Source organism: Giraffa tippelskirchi, chromosome 1, assembly GCF_054371585.1.
Source record: "Giraffa tippelskirchi isolate mGirTip1 chromosome 1, T2T-mGirTip1v1.2.pri, whole genome shotgun sequence".
Classification (NCBI taxonomy): Eukaryota; Metazoa; Chordata; class Mammalia; order Artiodactyla; family Giraffidae; genus Giraffa; species Giraffa tippelskirchi.
This window is the reverse complement of record NC_137275.1, coordinates 190,484,605-190,509,910: the sequence shown is the minus strand read 5'-3', so window position 1 is coordinate 190,509,910 and position 25,306 is coordinate 190,484,605. Positions and strand designations below refer to the sequence as shown.

The 25,306-nt window shown below is 40.3% G+C and overlaps 1 protein-coding gene across 2 annotated transcripts; it reads right to left on the bottom strand.

The window, feature by feature from the left end:
- BNIP3L (BCL2 interacting protein 3 like) lies at positions 1-24,733 on the bottom strand. Of its 2 annotated transcripts, none has more exons than XM_081516756.1 (6): positions 24,565-24,733; positions 16,270-16,453; positions 11,607-11,679; positions 5,707-5,810; positions 5,440-5,589; positions 1-2,742 (listed from the first exon to the last, which is right to left on the bottom strand). In XM_081516756.1, the coding sequence occupies exons 1-6, from the start codon at positions 24,662-24,664 to the stop codon at positions 2,694-2,696; spliced, it is 660 nt and encodes a 219-aa protein (XP_081372882.1). In that variant the 5' UTR covers positions 24,665-24,733; the 3' UTR covers positions 1-2,693. The 2 variants fall into 2 exon arrangements, with proteins under 2 accessions (XP_081372882.1, XP_081372893.1); XM_081516767.1 differs by having other exon boundaries at positions 24,610-24,733.
- Positions 24,734-25,306: the final 573 nt, after the last annotated feature.

The window sequence follows — 25,306 nt, the reverse complement described above, 5'->3', positions numbered from 1 at the left end:
GAGTTTTGTGATAGCTTTAATAGCACAAAATGTTTGTTGCTACAAGTTATACATGGATTGTAAACTGTATATAATGATACAAAGTGCTAACTAAATAGATGAGGAATGCATAATCACTTTGGCTCAGTTAAGTCCGATAATTTCAACAACTGGTTCACTTGAAGATTCATCTGACTGGCTAAATCTTCAGTTTTCATTGTTTAGAATATTCAATGTTTTTACTGCAATCAGAGTATCTTGCTGCACTTGTCAATTTTGCAAGTTTGTGCAGTTTTGCTCTTGATTATATTTACAAATATCTTACGCCAGTTTTCATCAAACATAGGAAAAGGAAGCCTGCCTTTTTGTCCCCAAATTGTGAACAGGCATAAAGCTTTTTAAACGTTGATCTTAAAACACGTCAACTGTTCATTGTCCAATTCTCCTTTCCAATCACACAGTCTGGTTCCAGTCAAAACAAATCTGGGGAGGAGCATAAACATTTATCCCACATATTAAGGTTACTGATAAATACTGCGTGATTTCATCTTATGATTAAGTTCTACTATGATTGTGTGTTCTAAGTAATAGTCCAAAATTTCACAGCTATTTGAAGAAAAGGGGCAGAACTACATTTATTTTCAATGTTGGAAAACAAACAAAAAAAACCCCACAAATGTACTCAATCACACTCCTGATAGGATTACTACTGAATTTCAAAAGAGAGTCCTGTGTTGTCTGTAAAAACTTGCTTTTCTCTAATTTTACTTTTCCCTCCCATGATACTCAATGTAATACAAACTGTGTATCAGAACAGTTGAGCTCTTTAGTTCTCTTAAGTTTACCGGCCTTTCCAATTTTAGTCAAGGCTTTTTGAAGTCCAATGAGCCAGCAGATGTACTTTCTTCCCAAAGAAAAATGAAGACTTGAAATAAATAGGTTATAGAAGGCAAATCAGGTGTTATTAGATTTGTGAATAAGACACAGAAACAAGGCATAATAAAAAGATGGCCAAAATTATTTAGACAACAAAAACTAGAAAGAAAAAGTCAAAGAATTCAGACGACTACCTGGATATACCATCTTCCTTAAAGATATCCAGATGTATTCTTGAATAAAGAGGTCAGAAACTAATTTTTTTTGTTTAAGCTATATGTTATTTTCCACTATAACATATCAACTTTACAAAACTTGATGTGAGAGAGAAGACAGATAGTTTCTGCAAACTAGCAAACCTGGTGGTTCAGAGTGCTTTTATTCAAGTCGACCTGGTTTTCCCTATGGTTCTCTAGATAGTCAATGTCTATACCATAAACAGTAATTATTTATATATGACACATATAACAGCATCCCTTCAGAGTCATGTTGTGTGTTCAGACAGCCAATAAACCTCCTTGAAATAAATGGTAACTGATGCTTTCTAACAATTTGGTCCTAAAGCTTCACATTTGAGAAACGAACACAAAAGTCTATCATGAGAGGAAGTTGTTCAGTGTTCTGGGACTTGCAGAGTTGAACAGAACTGGAAAGATAGCTACGGAAGGAGGAAGCGGCCAGCGCCTGTGGAATCACAGGACTCGCCTCAGGCAAGTTGTATGGTAAACATGAGAAAGGGAGTGAGCAGAAGAAAACCAATGGCTTCTCTTCAGAACTCTGTCAACTGTTCCCACAACCCAGGTCTGGTTTTCCAAGTTTCCCAAGAGCTTGAAATAACTCTGAGACAACTGTCTTCAGAGCTGAAAGGCTTCAGAGTGTAAGTGATGCTTCCTAAAACAAGAAGCCTGTATTTATACCACAAATTGGAACTCATTCCAAAGCCTCTTAGGAAAAAATTAAAAAGGAAAGAAAATTCCAAGTAGTGAAAAATTCACATGCAGCTAATAAACATAAAAATACCAAACACACACACACACACACAAACCCCTAAAGCAATTTCATAGATTTCTAGGCCTCAGACATTCCTTACCAGAAATAAAGATTCTACTCTATAGAAAAGACAGCATTATAACCTACTAGTATTAAAATCTGCTAATATATTCTAGTTCTTGTACTTCATACCTATCATTTATGTAGCCTGCCTCCGACAAATTAAAAAGGCGCCATTAAGAGGCTTAGACAAAGAGTGGCTCCAAAGCTGGTTTAAAATAACTTTTTATTGCCCAGGATATTTTTTTTCCCTTGTGTCGCATTTTGTCTGTTTTATTTGTTTTTATTTTCTTTTTTCATACCTATAAATTCAAGCTTAGGGAAGCTTGCCTTTGTCTTGAAAAACAAAACAACAAAGCTTTCATATCATTTGCAACCTGGTCTCATTTGAAGAGACAGGTGGGTTATCTTGCAAGAGTAAGATTTATACCACAAATGGTGCAGGTCTAGGTCTGGTGGTACTGAGAGAAGACAATGGCATTCTTGACAAAATTACAATCTGCTGGTGGCGTTTGCGGAAAAGAAGCCCTTGCAAATTTCTAAACGACAGTAAACTCTTATTAGGAAATTCTAAAGTGTTTTACAGGCCAAAAAGGGAATGAGGTTATTAGTAAAATGCCTCAACAGAGTTGGAATAAAATACTGGATTTGAGAGTTACTGGAACTTGGATATGTAAAAAGAGGGTGGAGGTTGGGTCATGCTTACAATGGTCTCAAGTTCAAATAAACTACTGTGACAAGACACCACTACACAAGTCACACGCTGGCCCAGGGACTCTTCTCTTCCCTTAGTAGGTGCTGGCAGAAGGCGTGCTCAGTCGTTTTCCAATGTAGATGCTGAAAAGGAAACAGAGCATGTTGTGTTTCATCTGTTTCAACAGCTCTATACTGACTTGTCCACAGACTGAACTGTACAAAGGAACGTCTTCAGCTGTTCGTCAAAAAAGGCTTTCTAAAGGTCTCCGTGCACGGTTCCCTGACACCCTGAAATCATCATTGACTTACTTGAAGCTAGTCACCAGCCAGCTAAACTGGTTTTATGTGATTATGTTTACTTGTAAGGCAGGACTGGACAGCACAGGGCAGTGATTAGACACAGGCAAGCCAGAGAGAACAGATGCTTCTGAAGAGACAAGGAGAGCCAACCTCCTTTGAAGTGGTCTGCTGTGGCGGACAAAAAATTCTACCGATATTTAAGCTAAAAAATACAGCAATATACCTAACTACAAAGCTGCCCATGCTTTAAAATGTTCTAACAGTTTAATTCTTTTTTAAAAAATTGTTTCATGATTCTTTCCTTCTCTTTAAATTTATTTACTTCTAATTGCAGGTTAATTGCTTTACAATATTGTGTTGGTTTCTGTCATACATCAACATGAATCAGCCATTGGTATACGCAAGTTCCCTGCTTCTTGAACCTCCCCCTCCCACCTCCCACCCCACCTAGGCTGTCACAGAGTGCCAGGTTTGAGCTCCCTGCATCATACAGCAAATTCCACTGGCTACTGATTTTACATACGGTAAGGTATGTTTCCATGCTACTCTCTCCATTCATCTCACCCCTCTCCTTCCCCCGCAGTATACCAGTTTAACTCTTAAGGGCCTTATATCACTTTCCCATGCCAAGCAAGGGTTTTATCCTTATAGAACAGAAGCAGAAGGGAAGTTAAGGAAAAATACAAAACCAGCCCACACCCCACTGTAATAAAATTGTAATTTTTTCTACATTTATTTTAACTGCGCTGGGTCTCAGTTGCAGCTCGTGGGATCTTCCTTGTGGCATGCTGACTTATTAGTTGTGGCATGCATGTGGGATATCTAGTTTCCCAACTGGGGACCAAACCCGGGCCCCTGCATTGGAAGCTTAGAATTCTACACACTGGACCCCCAGGGATGTCCCCTAGCAATACTTTCCAAAATCCTTTTTTTCTCCATCTGATTATATCAGTTGTTACACCAGCAAAAGAAACAGTCCAAAGATTCATAAAAGGAAGATAATTCAAGGTACAAAAGCCAGCCAACCTTCTGAGGGCAAATGAACTGCTGTGCAGTTAACCCTGGGGCGGGGTGGGGGGAGTGGGGGGGGAGTCTGAGCTCTGAGCCTGCCCCCACACCAACCACACACAACATTCACACACTCCCTGTTTTGCTGTGTGCTGAGGCCGTCCTCACCCTCATGGAAGCAGGCACCCAGAAAGACAGAAAAGGTGTGTGAGACAGTCAGGTGTGTTTCCAAGTTCACAACTGTGAACATTTCTCCCATAGGCTAAGCTCCTTATAGGGAAGTTAAAAGACGCTGTATCTTCTGTGCATTCTACACAGAAAATGACCCACTGGGCATGCTCAAAGACTATTCCCGAATATAAGTAACAGCAAGTGCCTAACTCCTAAAATACAGGGTTGGCCAGAAAGTTTGTTTGGGTTTTGTCCACAAGATGTTATGTTAAGAACGAACTTTCTGGCCAACCCAGTATTTGAAATATATATATTTCCTCAATTTTTCAAATTAAAAAAAAAAAAAAAAAAAACAAAGAATTTAAAACATGCCAGAAAAATGAATGAATTACAAGTAAATGTGGGGTCAATTTTAGAAGAATTAAAAAAAAAAAAGACTATAAGGAGAAAAGAATCATACTAATAGTATCAACCAATTTTCCAGTTTCACTCAAGGACTATTCAATAAAAGTGTGCTTTCCCACCTGGGAAAAAGAAATATTCACACCAACCCCAGCTTTACATACTAAAGGTTCATCTACTTACAAACTCAGCTGATCCTGAGTAATTTATAGACAACAGCAACAAAACCCAAAAAGAAAAATCAAATACAGAAGAGCTCACTTAAAAAAATGATCATTTAGGGGATTAAATCATAGAAACAACTTGTTTTCAAATGAGGAAAAAACTCTACTATTACAAATCCTGTTGGGACAGGTGTACCCCACTTTTTGAAAGTTTGCTTAACGTCACTTCACTGTGTAAGTTAGACCTACATTAGTACCTGTTTTTGTTTACTGAAAGAAATCTGAAGAGGAGTTTCACTTGTATCAAAAAAAAAAAAAAAGGCAAAAAGTGAAAATACCACTCAGGACTGGTTTTGAAGAGAGCTGTTAGGGAGACAGGGCACCCCAAGCAGTGAGAACTGCCCTGCCAAGCTCCTTTCTAGGGACCACACTCAGCATCTCAGCACCTAGCCTCCAGAGATTTGAACTGAGTATGTGAGCATCTGTGCTTTATCTCAAGGCATCTTGCACCCGCTAGCAAGACGTGTCCTCAGGTGACCACTGCTTCACCTTATACCATTTGAGCTTACGGAAGGCTTCCTAGAAATGCTCTCCTTTCAGAGAGTGGGGGAAGGGTGGGGGGAACACGTGTGTCAATAGTGTATCGACTCATTCTTTTAAGTTCACTCCACTTGTGCTAACATATGAAAAGGAAAACAACAAACTGCTTTCACATGTATTCCTTACATCCTAAAAACAAAATCTGTGCAGAAAATGAATGGAAAAAACTTCAGCCATTGACCCTAGTACTTACCCTAGCCCCAAAGCCAAAACATGGGAGAGGAAGAGAGATGGAATGAACACCTTAAGAAACTCTGCGGAGAAGATCCCCCCTTTCTTCATGGCTCCACTTTTCCTCATGCTTAAGGAAACGGAACGTTTAGGGTGCCTGAAGTGGAACTCCCTGGGGGAAGAAACACAGAGGGAGCTGTCAGACACACATTTGATAAATGTATCTCGGGCAGTAGCGGGCCCACACTACTGCACTGCGTCCACTGAAAAGGGACATATACCGACTTACTTGGGTGGAATGTTTTCAGGTCTACTGGACCAGTCGGACACCCAGTCTACGCTTTTCTTTAGAGCATCCACTTCTTTCTCTCCCTCTGCAACTTCTTCTTCTGACTGTAGAGGAGAATGCACACTTTAAAAAAGGAGAAAAGGAAGACAGAGCCTTCCTACTACACAAGGCAAATATGGACAGAAAATATACAAGAATCATAAACTTGGGCATCAGTAATTTTTCTGTAAGCAACATGCCATGTTTCTAAAAAGGCTGATAAAATAATCTAAGATCAGAGTATTTAATAGCTTAAAAAACCTTGAGTGAGTTTCACTGTGGTTATATAAACATAAAATAAACCTGAAACTTGAATTATATCTCAATTTAAGAAAAAGAATATGAATCTGAAAAAAATGTACATTACAACATTATGTTAAGTGAAGTGTGGAAAGCATTGATAATTGTTGAATCTGAGTGGTACGTGTATGGAGGGCCATCATAATAGGCTCTGTTTACTTCTGTATGCATTCAAAAATTTTCATAATTAAAAACTAAAGGGAACATATCAAAAAGTATATGCTAACAAATAGAAAAGAAAAAAACTTGGAGAGGTGCTGCAGAAACAAATAATTTAAATAATTATTAACAAATAATTTAAAATAAATAGTATTTATTAAGCATCTACCAAGAGACAAGTATCGATCTAAGCACTTTCTATGTACTAACCTTTACTTAAAACAACCCTATTAAAAAAAAAGGAACTATTACTATTCCATTTTACAGAGGAGACATAAATAACCATCTAAGACTGTATGAGTAGTAAGTAGCAGGGCTGTATTCAAACCCAGGCAAACTGTCTCTAGAGCTCCCACTCTCAGGTATTAGGTTTTGTTTTATTCCCTGGAAGGAGATTACAGTTTTTAGACAAATTGCTATCCAAATATTTCCCAAAGTTTATTCAAAACTGGTGGCACTACTGGTAAAGAATCTGCCTGCCAATGAGGGGCACAGGAGACACTGGTTCAATCCCTAGGTCGGGAAGATCCCCTGGGGAAGGAAATGACAACCTACTCCAGTATCCTGGCCTGGAAAACTCCATGGACAGAGGAGCCTGGCAGGCTACAGTCCATGGGGTCGCAAAGAGTTGGACATGACTGAACAACTGAACAACAAATTACATAAGCCAAAAGTTTTAAAAAGTAATTTATTTAATACTGAGTAAGAATTTGACATCTTTCATATCAAATCTTTTTCTTGCTAATGAGAACTTAAACTTTTGGCCTAAGAAAATCAAAATTTCCAATAGCTTCTCTTTCAGCAGAACCCACAGGGGATGAACAATTTCTGAAAAATGACACAGATTTATTTATTCAGTTTTCAGGAATATGAAGCTATGACCCGAAACCAAAGGGTCTCAAATGACCTGAAATCAAAGGATCTCGAAGCTAAGAATTATTTTGATTTGTTCTTTTGTTTGGACAGAGTTAACTTTTTGACCCAAACTTTCATTCTTTTCAGTAGGTAGTTATGAAAATTCTCTATGAAACAGCTGCCCCAGGAAGGTAACTTCAGAGAATCTCTAGGTATAGATGGCCCCTTTTACTGTCAAACTGAAATTAAATCCCTGTGGATTTTTGCTACTCTGGTACTATCATTCTTAGTTCTGCTGGCTTGACAAATTCCACTGAATGACACAATGTAGCCTTTAGGATTAACTTGTTCCCGCTGGGTTTTGCGATTACTGGGAACCATGAGTTGGCTCTCTGGAGTAAATCTGAAAACACTAAATCAAAAGTGATCAACTGCTACAATTTACTCAGAGATCAGCCTGTCACACAATATCTCATTCAACACACTGTGGGTCACTTCAGTTTCTAACCTTGGTTTCAATCACCTCTTCTAAAACCACTCAAAGATTTATATCTAAATTTGTGAATAAGGTAATATTTCATACTTTCCAAAAGAATGAAAATATAATAAGATTTTACGCTAATTTTTAGAGATGATGATCTTCAGACTATGATTTAGGGAAAAAAAACAAAACCCTGATCAGTTTAGAATGCTGACCTTAAGAATAAGGGCTGTAACCTTTCCTCATTGACTTCCCTTTGCTTACTTTTATTAACCTTAAATTTACCAGTTTTAGGCTTTAAATTGCCTTCTGATTCTTAGAATTTTAGAATACTGTAAAAATGTGCTTCATCTCATGAAGTGAGAGTCATGCCTTTATCCAAATCAATACCCCTCGCCCCACATCTACATCTCTTATGATAAAGCTTCTGATCATTTCAGTGTGTCATCAAGTGGAAGTCCCTTACTTTCTAATCGCTTCCATTTTCCTTCTCTGGCCCACCCCAAGCTCTCTGAGGTCTCTAAACATGGATATTAAATTCCATACCAAGGTACAGATAAACCACAGTTTTACAGGAGAGAAAAGTAAGGCATTTTCAGTTTGTCTCATCTTCCAACCCATGCTGGCCTCTTTGGTCCCAGAAACACATTGAGAACCGCCTGTGAGAGACAATCTATGGTCCATTTTCTGCTACAAACATGAGATTCATGAGGACCATCATCCTAAAAGTCCAGTTTGAACAATCTTTCCCCTAAACGCATTACATCTTAGGCTTCCTCGTACCATGAACAACTCACCTGACATGTCTCATTCTCACGACCTTGTGAGCACTCCTGCAATCAATCCCAGTCATCAACTTACTTTAGTACAATAGGGGCCACAGGCCCAGACAGCCGGGGTTCAGCCCTGGTCTATCACTTACTTCCTTGGGGATCTTAGGTAAGTAACTTAATTAAGACAAAGTTTCGTTTTTCCAGTTTATTCATGGGGATACTGTCACCTCTTTCACTGAACTGAAAATAATGTGGGAAAAACTTTTAAAAGTATTCTAATAAATGAGTGTGGAGATTCCTTAAAAAACTGGAAAAAGAACCGCCATATGATCCAGCAATCCCACTGCTGGGCATACACACTGAGGAAACCAGAATTGAAAGAGATGTGTAGCCCAGTGTTCATCGCAGCACTGTTTACAATAGCCAGGACATGGAGGCAACCTAGATGTCCACTGGCAGATGAATGCATAAGAAAGCTGTGGTACATATACACAATGTAATATTACTCAGCTATTAAGAAGAATGCATTTGAATCAGTTCTAATGAGGTGGATGAAACTGGAGCCTATTATACAGAGCGAAGTAAGTCAGAAAGAAAAACACCAATACAGTATATTAACGCATATATATGGAATTTAGAAAGATGGTAATGATGACCCTATATGCGAGACAGCAAAAGCGACACAGATGTAAAGAACAGACTGTTGAACTCTGTGGTGAGAAGGTGAGGGTGGGATGATTTGAGAGACTAGCATTGAAACATGTATATTATCATATGTGAAATAGATCGCCAGTCCAGGTTCAATGCATGAGGCAAGGTGCTCAGGGCTGGTGCACTGGGATGACCCAGAGGGATGGGATGGAGAGGGAGGTGGGAGGGAGGGTCAGGATGGGGAACACATGTACACCCATGGCTGATTCATGTGAATGTATGGCAAAAACCACCACAATACTGTAAACTAATTAGCATACAATTAAAATAAAAAAAATTATTCTAATAAATGAGCGCCTTTCCTTTGTCTTCCGAAAAAGGCTAAAAAAGTCATATATTCTTCATGTGGACGATATAAAAATATTCAATAGGAGCAAGTAACAGGCCTTTGTTAACTGTTTTTAACTGTTTCCTAACCCTAAGCTTCCTTCCCATTTATGAAAAAAATTCATCCTTCTAGACCCTGAAGTAATTAAATGATCGCTTCTCCAATTAAAAACAAGCAATATAAAAAGCTTTTTGAAAGTGTAAGTAAATTATACCTATTGATTTCTCCCTTACTAAGAGTCCTACTCTTAAGGATATAATGTTTTTCTACAGGAATTAGACTGCTTTTCGAAAAACATAACCTGGCTTAAATAGACTGATCTGATTGTTAGCATCACTTACGCAGTGCTTGATGATAACCAGTGTTCTTTTAGGTACTTGTTTCTGAATAGGGGTCACACTAGCGATCCTATCACAATCTGACAAGAGACCAAACTCTTTTCTTTCCTGAATTTCACAAATTCCTTTGGAATTCTAGGATGGATACAATCAGCTCTAGAGTTCCACTTAAAATACAATTCTCAGGTGAGCCTAACTGTACACCTGCCACCCCATGAGCCAGGACTGTTCTTACCTGTGGTTGTTAGTTATCAGGTAGATTATTAGGGGGAAAAGCTATGTGTGGAGGGGGAGGGAGGTCTAAGGTCAAATAAGTTTGGGAAGCAGTCAGCTCCCAGTATCGGTGGGTCACACATCCTCGAATATGGAAGCTGACTGCACTACCAGTTTACATAAGGGACTTGATCATCCATGGACTGTGGTATTGGGGGTAGGTGGTGGCGGTCCTGGGACCAGTCCCCTGAGAATACCGAGGAACGCCTGCACTTGGTGGCAATCAACAGACTTCTTTACTGCAGGAATTTCCAGAGCCTTTAATGTGTTTCTCATGCTCTGGTACCACTGGAGAGGGAAGGTGAATGAACCTGGGGACTGCAGTGTATTTCCCAGATATCTGACTTCAGAACTACCTTAGGAAGCCTCCCATCGAGCAAATGTTCCTCAAAATGTTTTTGGGGAAACACTAACTCTGGACTTTCGACTTGTCTGTACAAAAGGCTATACGGATGGAGAAAGCTAACTCAGGAAAAGACTGAAGCAAAGAATTAATTTCACTTCTCCATCCTGAGATTCCTTAGTACACTTTTTCCACTCCCCCATGGAAGCTTAATATAGTCTCCTCCTTGTTAGCTATAGCTAACTGCACACAACAAAATTGATGGACAGAGGCGAGCAATTCCACAATCACAGGCAGCCAGCTCCCTACATGAGTGCCTTGCTGCTACAAGCTTCTCTACAACATAAAGGTCACTGTAAAATCATTAGTAGTCAGTCCCACAGATTTTCTAGGTTTCAGAAAACAGCACAAATGAAGCACAGTCAACATAGGGAGAAAGTGTGCAGCTTCTCAAACAGAAAGAACACTGAGTGGATCCCAGGTAACATGCAAAATATTTCCAGTGCAAAGGGAGTCAGGACACTGCAGAGTGAGAACCCCACAAAACAGTTTTTGTTAGCATTCATTGAAACATTCATTCAACATACATTCTTCAAGTACCTTAATGTGGGAGAAAAAAAACAATGCTTCCTGTTTTCAAGAATTTGCCCTCTGACACTGGGAGGTGACCTGACATATCAATAAAGTCAAGGGCTGGTTATGAATATTCTATATCATTAACATCCATTACTTATTTATCACAATGTTTGTAATAAAAACCTTTGTAAGCTTTCAATACTATATCCATCTGTATTTCCAACAGTGTCAACTCCTAGTGAAACAATATTTAACTTCTTTACCTTAAGGAACTTGGCGTGTTTAATTTAGGTGAGTTTTACCTCTTGCTGCTGAAAATCATTGCAACAGTCACTGACTTAATTCTAGGTGCAAAAAAAGCTTCATACCTGGTTCTACAACAACTTTCATTTATTCTCTGACCTTAAGTAAGTTGTCAGTCTCAGTTTTCAAATATTTATGAACTCCAGACACTAGCCTGGAATACCGGAATGATATAGACAAAAGAATTTCCCAATTCTTTTAGGTGACAGGATCCCAAATTCTTGGTTGTAAAGGAGCACATTCATGACCATAGCAGCATAAGTAAATTTCAACATCAGAACCTCAGTAAGTTAAAACAGTTTCAAACTATTTTTTAAAGTCTTCATATTCTTCCCTATATTTTAGCAAAATAGACTTATTTAGAGATTTGCATTTTCCTAATTATTGTAAATCACAAAATTAAACAAACTTACACACACACCTGAGAGCTATGGTCCTTGCTGGTGTGCATTTCCACATCAAACATGATCTGCCCATCTTCTTGTGGGGAAGGGCTGGAAGAAAAAGACATTGAGCCGTTAGTTTTCTTTCAATTTGTCAAATAAATTAGCCTCTATTGGATTAGAAAATTAAAAGTTACAGTAGTATAGCTTTGAAAAAGCAGCAAATCAGAAAGTATACCATAATGCTGTGTAATAAAAATTAAAGTTGAGCACTCTTACTGTCCAAACGATCTAGAATTTTTCAGTGGTGTTAAATTCCTTCACAATGATAAATATGAGATGGAAATATTACCTAAAGACAGAAGCCTGTCACATTTTCTTATTTTTACTCTTTTTCCCAATAACGGTAAAAGGATCTTCAAATTTAGAAACTCCAGTTTGGGCTTCTTTTTCTCAACGCTCTCTCGTCATTAAATAATTCACCAGTAGTTCAAAAAGTGTGAAAGCAGCTCTTAAAGACTCTTTTAAGAAGGTCTGTAAGGTTAAAACTGTTTTTACAACACCATTAGGATTTATTTGCCTCTTTCATGCGAGTCCAGTGCAATTTTCCAAAGGCTACATTATGTATAATATCATGACAGAGAGAATGCAAAAGCACATGAGAATCCAGCTGTTTTCTATTAAGTCAGATATTAAAGAGATGTGCATAAATGTAAAACAATGCCACTATTCTTACAAATTTCTTGGTTATGGAAAACAGTTACTTTCTGTTTAAAAAAGTTACGGTAATGTTTATTGTTTGGTATGGTAAGTTTGTTATTATAGACTGAATGAATACATATTTTTTTAATGCTCTCAGTTTTACTTTCTACTACAGTATTCAAAACATATAACCCACATAAATAAAAGATCTTTGGGGTCCCTAATAGTTTTCACGAGTGTAAAGGAGTACTGAGACCAAAAAGTTTGAGAACCACTATTTTACTTATTTTTAGAAATATTAACTCTGAGATATTTCAGAGTGAATTATAAAAGCTTATAACAAGTGACAACCTTTAATAAGTACAAGATGTATTCTAAGAATTATAAACTTTTAGACAAAGATACATGATCATGAGTTGCACTTGATACAATAGATGAACACAACGTGGTAAGTGCTATTCTTGGCTGTATCGATGACTCCTTGTGTAACCATAGCGAGTCACTACATCTTTCACTACACAACCCACGTCCCCACATGTAAACTCAAGTGGGCATGAAGGATGCTCCAGGCTTAACTTGCTCAAAGGAATTGATAATGACTATTAGAGCTACCAAGAGCATGTGTACAATTGTAATACATAGAGATACTGGTGAGACTGACTAGAAAGTCAGATCCCCAGAAATGTTTCAGATATTACGTCTAGGAGTCTTTGACTATTATAACTGACATAAGTGAAGTGAAAAGTATTAGTCACTCAGTCGTGTCCAACTGTTTGCGACCCTGAGGACTCTAGCCCACCAGGCTCCTCTGTCCGTGGAATTCTCCATGCAAGAACACTAGAGTGGGGACCCATTCCCTTCTTCAGAGGATCTTCCCAACCCAGGGATTGAACCCAGGTCTCTCGCATTATGGGCAGATTCTTTACCATCTAAGCCACCGGGAAAGTCCCACAACTGATATACGAGATTCTACAATAAGGGTAGGAAAAGGGAAAAGCTGGTTCTATATCAAACCACCATATTAACGTATTTAGAAAATTTCTGTCTTGAACTGGAATAGATCTCAGGCTATAGCCCAGGAACTCAGTAGAATGAGGGACTCGTATCCTCAGTGTACTGTCATTAGGCTGCTAACACTGCTGAATTCACAGCCATAGATCAGGCATGGGGCCAGCCTCATATAGCCATGATGATGAGGACAAGGAAGCCAAACAATCAAGTCAAGAATCCCAGAGAAGCACTATTTTTCTCTACATTCATCTTACCATGGCAAGCTCAACGTAAGCTCGCTTAGATTAACACTCAGCATTTCACTGGTAGGCTGATCTGAACAATCTGGCGTGCATTATTATCCTGGCTCATATTAGGATCAGCTAGGAAGCTTTTAAAATTTTCTCCTGTCTTGACAACAAGATGAGAATCTCTAGGGACAGGGTCTCTGCACTAGTATTTTTAAAAGCTCCTGGGGTGAATCTAGTGTATAGGCTGGAAACTCCGACAAGAGGCTGGAACACAAAGCAAAACACACGGAGGTTATTTTCTAACAACCACTGCAGTAACAATCATGTTTGTTTGTTTTAGTCGCTAAGTCGTGTTTGACTGTGTGTGACCCTATGGACTATAAGATTTCCCAGGCTCCTCTGTCCATGGGATTTCCTAGGCAAGAATACTGGAGTGTGTTACCATTTCCTTCCCCAAGTGGCAATCATACAGCTACGTGATAATTTTTAAATTAAAAATATACATAGGGACTTCCTTGGTGGTCAAGTGGTCAGGAATCCAACTTGCAAAGCAGGGGACATGGGTTTGATCCCTGGTCCGGGAACTAAGATCCCACAAGCTGCAGGGCAACTAAACCTGAGCGCCACAACTACTGTGTGTTCTGTGTGCTCTGGAGTGACCTGATGTAGTCAAATAAATAAATAAATATTTAAAAATAAATATATAAATATTTTAAAATAAATAAAAACACACGAGTTAACTTTGGAACTAATAGCCAACACTCCTAAAACACTTGCGCTTACAAGAAACAGTTCTTAACAACTTCAAGTATACATACAATGGCAATTTTGATGACATGAGCTATAAAGATGTTTTTAAATGTTCAAGTTTAGATATCCCCAGAAAGCATCACTGAGCTAGAGTCCGAGGCCTCCTCTGAGAGGTGACTGGTAACCCAGAGCCTGAAGATGAGTCACTGAGAACACAACGTGTCCAAGGGCACCTACCACACATCAATTAACATGTTTAGAAACTCAACTGGAACACGTTCATGGGAAGATGAATTTGTATTATATCACAAACATAACTGCAACCCCTGGTGGTCAGTGGTAAAGAACCCACCTGCCAATGCAAGAGACACGTGTCCCATCCCTGGGTCAGAAACATCCCCTAGGGGAGGAGATGGCAACCCACTCCGGTATTCTTGCCTAGAGAATCCCATGAACAGAGGAGCCTGGTGGGCTACAGTCCACGGGGTCGCACAAGATCAGATATGACTTCTTGATTAAACACACACATAAATGACATAAGATGACCAGAAGGGCAGGCAGGTGATCTTTTCTCTGCTCAATGACAGCACCAAGGGAATGGCAGGTTAAAGGACTCGCCAGTTCCCATGATCCAGGATCGCATATTTGAACACATAATAAAAGCCTTATCAGCAGGCCCATAACCAGCAGAAAACTTCAGAAGCCCATCAGTGAGTCGCACAACATAAATGTATCATAATATAAATGTGATTCACAAAAACAGACTTCTGCTGGAGCTCCTATATCTGGTGGCAGGCTGCTCAGAGGCACGCCATCTGCTCATGACAAGAGCCATCCTGGCTCCTCAGAAGCCCAGGGACATGTGAGTGATGTGACGAGGTGTTGGGGGTGAGGGGCGTGCCACAAGGCCATCAGACCAGTCCTTTGTGGCCTCAGTAATAGCAGTGGATCACCTGTCATGCAGGAAGTTTGAATATGATTTAACTCTTGATTCTCCTTTTCTACTTTTTCTGGTAAGAAACAGCATGTACTATGCACAATTTTTACAAAGTATAAAAACTCTGAAGAAGACCAATGGCTAGCATTACATCCCCTACAGATAATCACTGTTTACATTTTGAGATGGCTCCTTAATCTATTTCCTGTGTATCTGCATTTTCTATATGGCCAGTGTCAGTGAATTCTCATTAGCCAGAAGACCATCCAATACCCCAAAGTGCTAATACTACAGCTGTCACCAGTCTAAGAACTGTTCAATATACTGCTAATGTCATTTAATTCCTAGTCCCTCTGGAAAGAAGAGAAGGCTGTACTGAGAAGTAAACTAACAACTCAGTTCCATTCTCCTCATATATATTTGTATTCTGAACTTCCTCACAATAAGCAGTTCTTCATCAGAAGAACTAGTCTCCCCAAGCCAAATATAGGAAAACGAGAAATAAATCTTCTTTTGAGCTTTCAGGAAATTCAATAGCCTTCAAAATTAACTATGTTTACAGATCCTGGTTGGTGCTTCCATCAGACAAATACCGGTATAACTTGAATCAGCTTGTAGTTTCTGCAACTCAGACATTTACTGAGTGGCTACTATATGCCAGCACCATGACTGTCAAGAGTGAAGCTGGACCCCTGCCTTTTAAAGCCTCACAGACTATATAAGGGAGGACAGATATAGACAAAGATAACTGCATTCAAAGCAGAAAGAGACCTGTGAAAGGACAAAGGAAAATGGGAGAAAGTTAGATTAATTCTCGAAGTAAACATTTATACCACTGCCTGGTAAACATCTGAAAATGATACAGTCTGAAGAAGGAAACTGATTTAATCTAAGGAAAAAGTGGGCACTCATGTCCTTGTCACTGGCTGTCTGATCTAAACACATGCTGCCAAGAAATTGGGAGCTATATTTTTGTCAAATGAGGATGGAAGCGATTTATTTTTTCTAACGGGAATTAACCTGGCAGCCCACCCGTTTCCGGAACTCCACCAGAACATGGATCTCACTCACCTGTCGCAATGAGAACTGCCTCTTGAACTGCTCTGTCCGGATTCATGCTGTGCATCCAAAAGAATCTTCTCCATGTCCCCATTGTGGATGGAGGATGAGGAGGGTACGTGCTCTAGCCCCCCATTCTTCCCATTGCCATTATCATTGCCATTGCTGCTGTTCATGGGGAGCTCCACCCAGGAACCTGTTGGACAAGTCAGATAACTGCCGTCAACCACAGCAAACAGCAGGCTCAAATGTGCATGTACCATGCGGCCATGGTGAATTCAGATAAGAATTCTGGCTTGCCTGGAACCAGAGGTCCTAGTATTCTCAAGAAAATAAACAAGGAGCAATAAAAGTCAGAAGATCTACACTGCTCTGTTCCTGAAGGTTCTTGTGCAATCCACCGATGTAGAAGAAGCTAGAACTCAAAAATGAGGAACTTAGAAACATGTCTTTCAGCCAGTTTTCTCTCTGGTTAAAACTTATCTACAATAAACACTGCAGGAGAACTTTTAGGTTGCTTTTCGGAAAATAAATAGCTACTTTATTACCAGATAGGCTGCTTACCTTTAATATTTTAGTTACCTATATATGTATTTTTCCATAGTCTGCCTTTATCTATTTAAGTTGTACAGTCTCTATCTGGCTTAGAAATTTCATAAAGTTTATCTTAGTAGTTAGCAACTGTGCCCTAATTAGTACAAACAACTGAGAAGCTCCTGGAGAGGGAACTTAAGTCGATCATAAACTTGTCAATTTGTGTGCAAGTCTGGAGCATAAAAATGAATGCAGCTGGCTCTTTGTTAAATCAGGTGAGAATGCTAAAAACGCTAAAAAAAGCTTTCCTGTCCCACAAATTAGTTTCTTCCCTTCCTTTGTACCTTATTCTTTCCATTCCTTCTCCTTTCTCTATGCACTAAACTTACCTTGCAAACTTGGCTTTTCTTTCTTCGCTCCCACAAGTTCCACTGCCTAGGCTTTTCATGAAGCCGAGCCAGCGCGGAAGGGGGGCGCAGGACTGTGCATGGGCAGGAGTGACTGCCTCAGACAGAAAATAGGGTGGAGCCACAGGAAAGGGGCGGGGCCCTGGACATCTGGATTGGTCTTGAAAATGGCTCCAGGAGTTCCATGAGCTTGCTGACTACAAGTTCAGTTCAGTTCAGTAGCTCAGTCGTGTCCCACTCTTTGCGACCCCATGAATTGCAGCACGCCAGGCCTCTCTGTCCATCACCAACTCCCGGAGTCTACCCAAACCCATGTCCATCGAGTCAGTGATGCAATCCAACCATCTCATCCTCTGTCGTCCCCTTCTCCTCCCGCCCTCAATCCTACCCAGCATTAGGGTCTTTTGACTACAAGAAGGTCCTTTAATTTTTTTTTTTTTTCGACAACAATAGCCAATAAAGCAACTTCACAACAAAAGGAGAGAGTGGTATATTTGGGTCTTTTGACTACAAGAAGGTCCTTTAATTTTTATTTTTTTTTTTATTCGACAACAATAGCCAATAAAGCAACTTCACAACAAAAGGAGAGAGTGGTATATTTTGTCTCATAATTTCCATTCCTTACAACAAATTTTGTTTCAGAAAAGGTAATCACACAGGTTGGTGGGACTGTTCCTGTAAACTCCAAGCAGAAGTGCTGCAGAGAGTTCTGTGGCTGAACAGTCTCCTATCAGTAAGTCAGAATAACCAGTTCAAACCCTAACCTGCACCCTAAATGAGGTGATGGCTAATCCCGACCCAGAAGTGAACTGAACATCACCAGTCTACAAAGGAAAAGCTCAAAAGGTAGCCCTGGCTGGAAATCTGACTTTCCCACTTACTGTGACTTCAGTTGCCTTATCTGTAAAACAGAGATGATAACAAAGTACCTTCCTCCCAGGGTTGCTGTGAGGACTAAACAGAGGAATACAGGAAAAGTGTCTCATAAACAGGAGATGCTCGTCTATGCACTAGTTAAAAAAGTTGTTATTTGTAACATACAGTGTTTGCTCCATAAAAATGAAGTTCCCTTTTTCTTCCTTTCCCTCCAAGGCAGTCCCAGTGGCTATCAGAATCCCATCATCACCACCAAGTCTTTGGCATTGTATTGTCAAACAACACAATTGTGAGACATCTCCCAGGTCTTCTTCTGTCCACACATAAAAATGGACACAGACTGGACAGGACTCAAAACGGATGAACAAATTCCACTAGCAAAGCTAAGAAAGATCTAACATTGAAGGTCATTTAACTAAATGCTTATGCTTGGAGGGCATCTGGAGTGCATAAGAAATACACTAAAAGCATCCTTAAGTTTACAGCTCAGTCAAAATATTTTCTTTCCTAAAGGCAATCAACCCAGAATATTCACTGGAAGGACTGACACTGAAGCTCCAACACGTTGGCCACCTGATGCAAAGAGCTGACTCACTGGAAAAGACCCTGATGGTGGGAAAGACCAAAGGCAAAAGGAGAAGGGGGCAGCAGAGGACGAGATGGTTAGATAGCATCACTGAGTCATGAATTTGAACAAACTGAGAGAGATAGTGGAGGACAGAGGAGCTTGGTGTACTATAGTCCACGGGGTAGCAAAAGTCGAACATGACTTAGCAGCTGAACAACAAGAAAGTATTTTAACTGAAAAGAGTGACAGTGAAAGGTATATGATGAATAGACTATTTTGTTTTCTACTCCCACTCTTTTCTAGTACTGTCAAAACTAATCTATACCAATAGGACCAGTTCTTCTTGTTCAGAAGCCCAATGTGACAAATAAACAAAAGGCCAGAGTTGCTCTGGTAGAAGTAGAACTAAGGAACCAAGAGTTCTAGAAGGGTCTCTGTGAAAGCCAGTCTTCCCTAAAATATAATTAACGTTCACTGGAAGCAGCTGATCGGGAGAAAAAAGTCTATAACAATATCAGGGTTTGGAGACCCTGCTCTTTTTGAAGGACTTCCAAACCCATGTGTAAATTCCACTTTCTACATTAAATGTATGTAAGTAATCAGAGTGTAGGAACTTGAGGAGGCACACCTAGAAAGGCTTGGTGAAAATGACCTGCAACTGCTTTAATGTGTGTGTGGGCTCAGTCACTCAGTCATGGCCCCCCAGGTTCCTCCGTCCATGGGATTCTCCAGGCAAGAAGACTGGAGTGGTTCGCCATTTCCTCCTCCAGGGGATCTTGCGTCTCTTATGTCTCCTGCACTGGCAGGCTAGTTCTTTACCACCTGGGAAGCAACCACCTCTACTGCGTGAATATTATCTCAAAGGAAGAAGAAGAAACCTCTGGCATAAGTCCTGGTAATATCACCATGTGATAAACAGCATGGTGACTATAGTTAATAACTGTATTGTGTATCTGAATGAAAAGAGAGTAGCTCTTTTTCACCATAAGAAAAAAAATTTTTGTAACTGTGTGATGATCAATGTTAACTAGACTTAACTGTAGTGGTCACTTCAGAATAAACAAGTAAAATCATTACTTTGTACACATGAAACTCATACAATGTTGTATCTCAGTTACACCTCAATTTAAAACACACACACACACACACACACACACACACAGAGGCAGCCTGGATGGGAGGGGACGTTTGGAGGAGAATACATACATGTATATATATGGATGAGTCCCTTTGCTGTCCACGTGAAACTATCACAACACTGTTCATCAGCTATGCTCAAACATAAAATAAAAAATTAAAAGAATACAGAAGGGCTGCCTGCATACAGTGAGAAATCAAACAAAACAAAACAAAACACATATACCTCATAGAGTTGTTGGGAGGATGACAGGAATAATAAAAATAAAGCGCTGTGTGTTAGCTACTATTATAGTTCTACCCATTATCTTTTAAAAAACACTTATTACAAAATTAATGCATTCCTTGAAAATGTAACGTACATGAAGGACAAATTCACACCTCTTCCCAACCTCCCATTCCTACTCCTAAAGGAAACTACTTTAAACAGTTTCATATGGAGACTTCCAGAGAATACTTTGTTTTTTGTGTTTTGTTTTTACAAAAAAAAAAAAAAAGGAACTGTATTGCACCTACTTTTCTGTAACTCGTGTTTCTTAACTAACAACTTGATGTTTTTCAATGGCAATATATGTTGCTTTACCTTATTCTTTTGCACTGCATCCCATCATAAAGATATACCATGCTTTAACCATTATCCAAATGGCAATGGTTAATCATTACCCAAATGACTGTCTTTTAATATTTTGTTATTACAACCAGGACTTCCGTGAACATTCTGCCAAGTAATCTGACAATAGCCGTTACAAGCCTTAAAAAAGGAGATTGCCGTTAACTCATAATTCTCTTCCAATAATATCATCTATGGAAATATTCAGTGCAAAGCAAGTTAGACACAGATATCCATTAAATGTTTACATAGTAGCTTTATCTTTTGAGTGAAAATGAAAAAAGGCAGACTTGTCTTTCTCAATAGATGAACTACACATGCCTTTTTCTCATCACTTACTTCATTCCTGATTTGCAGCCTCAGAATTCCTGCCTGGTCTAAGGTTACCAAGTCCCTTTTTCCTTGGAAAGGAAACAAGGCAAGATACGAGCATTGTGCTGTCCAAGTATTGCAAAGTTGAAAGAAAAACCTCAATGAATTCTCTTCCTAATAAATAAGCTTTAAAATTAAAAACTGGAGGCTTTATTATGTTAAAAGACTACTTACAAACTAACCATGGTTCTGCTGCGTCAGGTTGCACATACACACACTACAGGAGCTATTTTCTAGTTGAAGTGTGAGAACTGCTAAGAGGTTCAGAGATGCATGCCTCTACACTGTGTAACACAGTTCATGGTGAAGGCTGGTCCAGTAATTGTGATTACATTCATGACTGCGTGGTGTGTTTACTCTTTATAATTTTATAATCACCAGTTCAATCCTCTTGCAAGAAGGGAAGTGGAAAAGTGAGAGAATGTGGGAAGGGAGAGAAGGAAAAAGAGTTTTTCTCATTCTTTCCCCAATTTTTTAATCCCATGTGCAACTCATTCTAACCCAGGGTAACACATTTCATTATGTCTTATTTTCTTTCTTCAAAACCTTTCTTTTACTTCAAGTACCTGATGCTGGAATCCAGCTGAGAACAGTCACTGACATTTTTCTTTAAAAAAAGAAAAACAAAACAGTATTATAAGGCACTGAAGTTTCACATATCATAGCCTTAAAGGCCTTCCTGTAGTACTGGAGAACCAAGTACACCATAGCTGAAGATGTTTAAAAGATTAAAAAAAAAAAGGCTGTACTGCCTACATGAAACAATGACAAAAACTGGATTACTACTGTAATTTTCCTCATATTACCTACTGAATTTTATGACATAAATGTCCACTATCCTTAAGTAACTTGATAGTTTTCTCTAAACTAAAAGTAGCAACTGGAAAATATTCTTTTAACTTTGGAAGTAGTTCAGATATTTCTCCATTGACTTGAAATGAAAGTGAACAGTCCCTCTACACGGACAAATTTTTTTAAAAAAGTCAGAGAAAGGTTTCATTACTCCAAAAATTTCAATAATTCGCTATTAAAGCTTCGCTTTGACCCCTGAACTAAAGATAAAATCCCAAGCCACAGATTATCTGTACAATGAGTTCATCTCCTGTTTTTCAGACTTGTGCAACTTTGCCCAACAAAGAACTTCAACTTATCAGCAATTTGGGTAGTATTAGATGCCTGAATAAGTTGTTTTGCAGAGTGTCCAAAAATCACTTGAAGGAATCAATAAGCTTTCTTGTTTTGTTCAGTCCAGATTTGTATACTGGGCTTAAAAAAAAAAAAAGAAGAGTGAAAGGCAAGAGAAGCCTAATGAAATGTGGCACCATCTAAAAGCTTTTCAGTAACATTTCAAAGCAGCTCACCCTAGCTCCAACAAAATACTTTCTATCTAGCAGATTTCCCGAAGCAACATTTTGATACTACACACACAGGCTGAGCATCCTTGCACTTCTGTAACAGCTAATACAAATGTATCAGCACCTGATTGGTCAAGGACATCCAAGACCTCAGGGGTCTGTCAGGACAGGGAGGAAAATCATCACATGGACTGCAACCCCACTTTTCTGTTACATGATCAAAAGGTAAAGAAAAATTCCTTTGCTTTCTGTGATGTCAGGAACATATACTAACCAAACAGCTAATTTGTATCACAGAAAAACTGGAGTGCAATCAAGAAACAGTACACTACAAAGACATCCATAGGCAGGTCACCTCTGTACATTAGGTGGGATAACACAGGGAATAAATAAGAAACACACAAGATCAGGGGATTGTGGGCCACTGAAGAGAAGTGTCCTGAAAGGAACACTAGATTGGGTGAAAGTAAAACCTCAGCTCTAGGATCTAGCCTGTGGTGAACTTGGACAATACACTTGACTCTAGACTTGTTTCTCTCTTTTTAAATTGGAAGTATAGTTGACTTACAATGTGCTAATTTCTGCTGTACAGCAAAGTGGCTCAGTTACACACATAAATATATATTCTTTTTTACATTTGTTTCTAATATGGTTTATCCCAGGAGACTGGATATAGATCCCTGTACTATACAGTAGGACTTTGTTGTTTATACATTCTAAATAGACCCGTTTCTTTACCAGTAAAGAACAGTGGACAGCTACTGCTAATGTTTCTTCCCATTTTAAAATCACATGCTTCTAAAGGAGTATGCTTAAAGAAAAATTTTTAATTAATAATTTTAAAATGCATATTAATACGTGAGGCAAATAACATTAAAAGACAAAGAAATTAATCGTAATTTACTGTGGGAAAAAATACATAAACCTTACATTCCAGAACATAAGACACTTCAAATTTTTGAAAAGTCAACGTTTAAGGAATCACTCAATAACTTCCCTGGTGGCTCAGACGGTAAAGCGTCTGCCTACAATGCGGGAGCCTCAGGTTTGATCCCTGGGTTGGGAAGATCCCCTGGAGAAGGAAATGACAGCCCACTCCAGTACTCTTGCCTGGAAAATCCCATGGATGGAGAAGGCTGGTAGGGTAAAGTCCATGGGGTCGCAAAGAGTTGGTAGCGACTGAGCGACTTCACTTTAATCAAAAGATGGAGCAAGAACAATATGCATTGAAAATATCTTTAAAATACTCAAATTCTATCTCAATATTGTGAGGAAAGGAACTGTCTTCTTTAAAATTGTTGGCCCATGTTGAACAACTCTCCCTGATCAAAGATCTTGCAGTGCTTTTAAATGTCATTTAAGCATTCAACTGATTTTTAAACGACTTTATGTGGCCATATGCTAACTGTCTCAATTACCTCTTTCAAAAGGTAAACTACAGGAAGGTTAGGCAAGAACCTTTACAAGACTTTCAGCGAGCTTTAAAGGCAACTGGAAAAACCCCAGAACAAGATGTCAAGCACCAGAATGTTAGGAAAAGCAACTGTATTTGGTCGTAATTCGATATTGGCACTGACTTTCAACAGCCCGCTTTTAACACATTAAAAACGAATGAGTTTTTAATCCCGTTTCTGAAAATCCATTGCCCCAGACGCCGAGATTTGTGCAAACTGGACGGTTCAAGAGTCTGTTCATAATCAGGTTTACAAGACACACAACCCGATCGTTAAAAAAAAAAAAAAAAAAAATTACTTGAGCAACTCTGAAACATCTTTTTTTAAAAAAAGTAGCAGAGCCTCCTCACCCCCACCCTCACGTGATACAAGTAACCACTAAATTACCAAATAATTTTCCTGGCCAGCCTGTGCTAACAAAAGAACGCAACAAGAGGGCTCACGTTCCAAGCCTAGGGGAAAGGCCGACCCAGAGAGGTGGGGTCAGCCGAGCCTGGCCCAAGCTCCCAGCACCCTTGACCTCCCGCCCGCCCTCGGCCGCCCCCTCCTCTCGGCCCGCTGCCCGCGTCCATCCCCCGGCGTCCCAGCCGCACGTCCCCATCTCTGCCCACGTCCCCTTTGCTGCCCGCTCCGCCCACCCTCCTTCCCTCCCGCGCCGCAAGGCCCACCCCTCCACGCCTCGATTGGCTCCTCTCTGGGGCCCACCACAGGTGGGATCCGCTCGACCTCTCGTCTTCCCACCCAACTATCTTCCCCAACCGCGAACCCAAGCCGTTCCCCATCCAAGACCCCAGGAGGGAGAGGAGCCAGGTTAGGAGGAAGACCGAAGCGGCTCCTCCTGACCGGTGACGGGAGCTGTCAGTCATCCGCACATCCTCGGCCTTGACCAATGGACTGTCTTCTCCTCCCGCCCCCCGCGCGGAGCTGGCGGCGGCGACCCGAGCAGCTCCTCCTCCCCCATCCCCTCTACCGAGTCCGCTGGCCCAGCACTCACTGTTGAGGCCGGCAGGCGGTGGCAGAGACTGTTCGCCTTCCTCACAGTTATTGTTGTTGTTGTGTGGGGGCGGCGGCTGTTCTACTAAGTGAGACGACATTGTCAGGCGGCTGGAAGAGCTGCGGCCCCGCAGCAAGGACCGTCTCTGGTTCTCGGGCAGCAACACAACAAGCCGAGTCCCCCGCCCCCTTTTCCGCGCCTGCGCAGTCCCTCCCCTACCCTGACGTCAGGACCCGCCCCGACCCCGTGAGGACAACACAACAAGCCATGGGGCGGGGCGGGGCGGGGCGGGGCGGGGGCGTGCCCAGGCGAGCAAGGTACGTGGAGACGCGGGAGTCTCGCTGACGCGCGCGCCAGGAATGAATTCCTGCGTGTCATTGACTGGCAGGCAGGATGGAGTGAGGTACGCGGCTGTAACTGGGAGAGAGGATGAGGAGACGTGTAATGAGGAAGTGCAAGGCCCTCTGGTGCTGACACGCAGGTCTCCCACACCTGCGGGATCAACATTGTTTTATCCAACCCGTGAGCATTTCTTTTTTAATTTCCGTAAGGACTCTTCAGATATTTACCTGTAAATAGGTATCGTGGTGACACAAGGGAAGTGCCTCCCCGTCATAAATCTAAAATCAAGCTGGTGGAACACTGACACGCCAAACAAGGAAAAATTTAAGGCAGGCCAGATTTTTTAGTTGTTAAACAATTTTTTTTAATAAAACCATAATTACAAACAACACCTAATCAT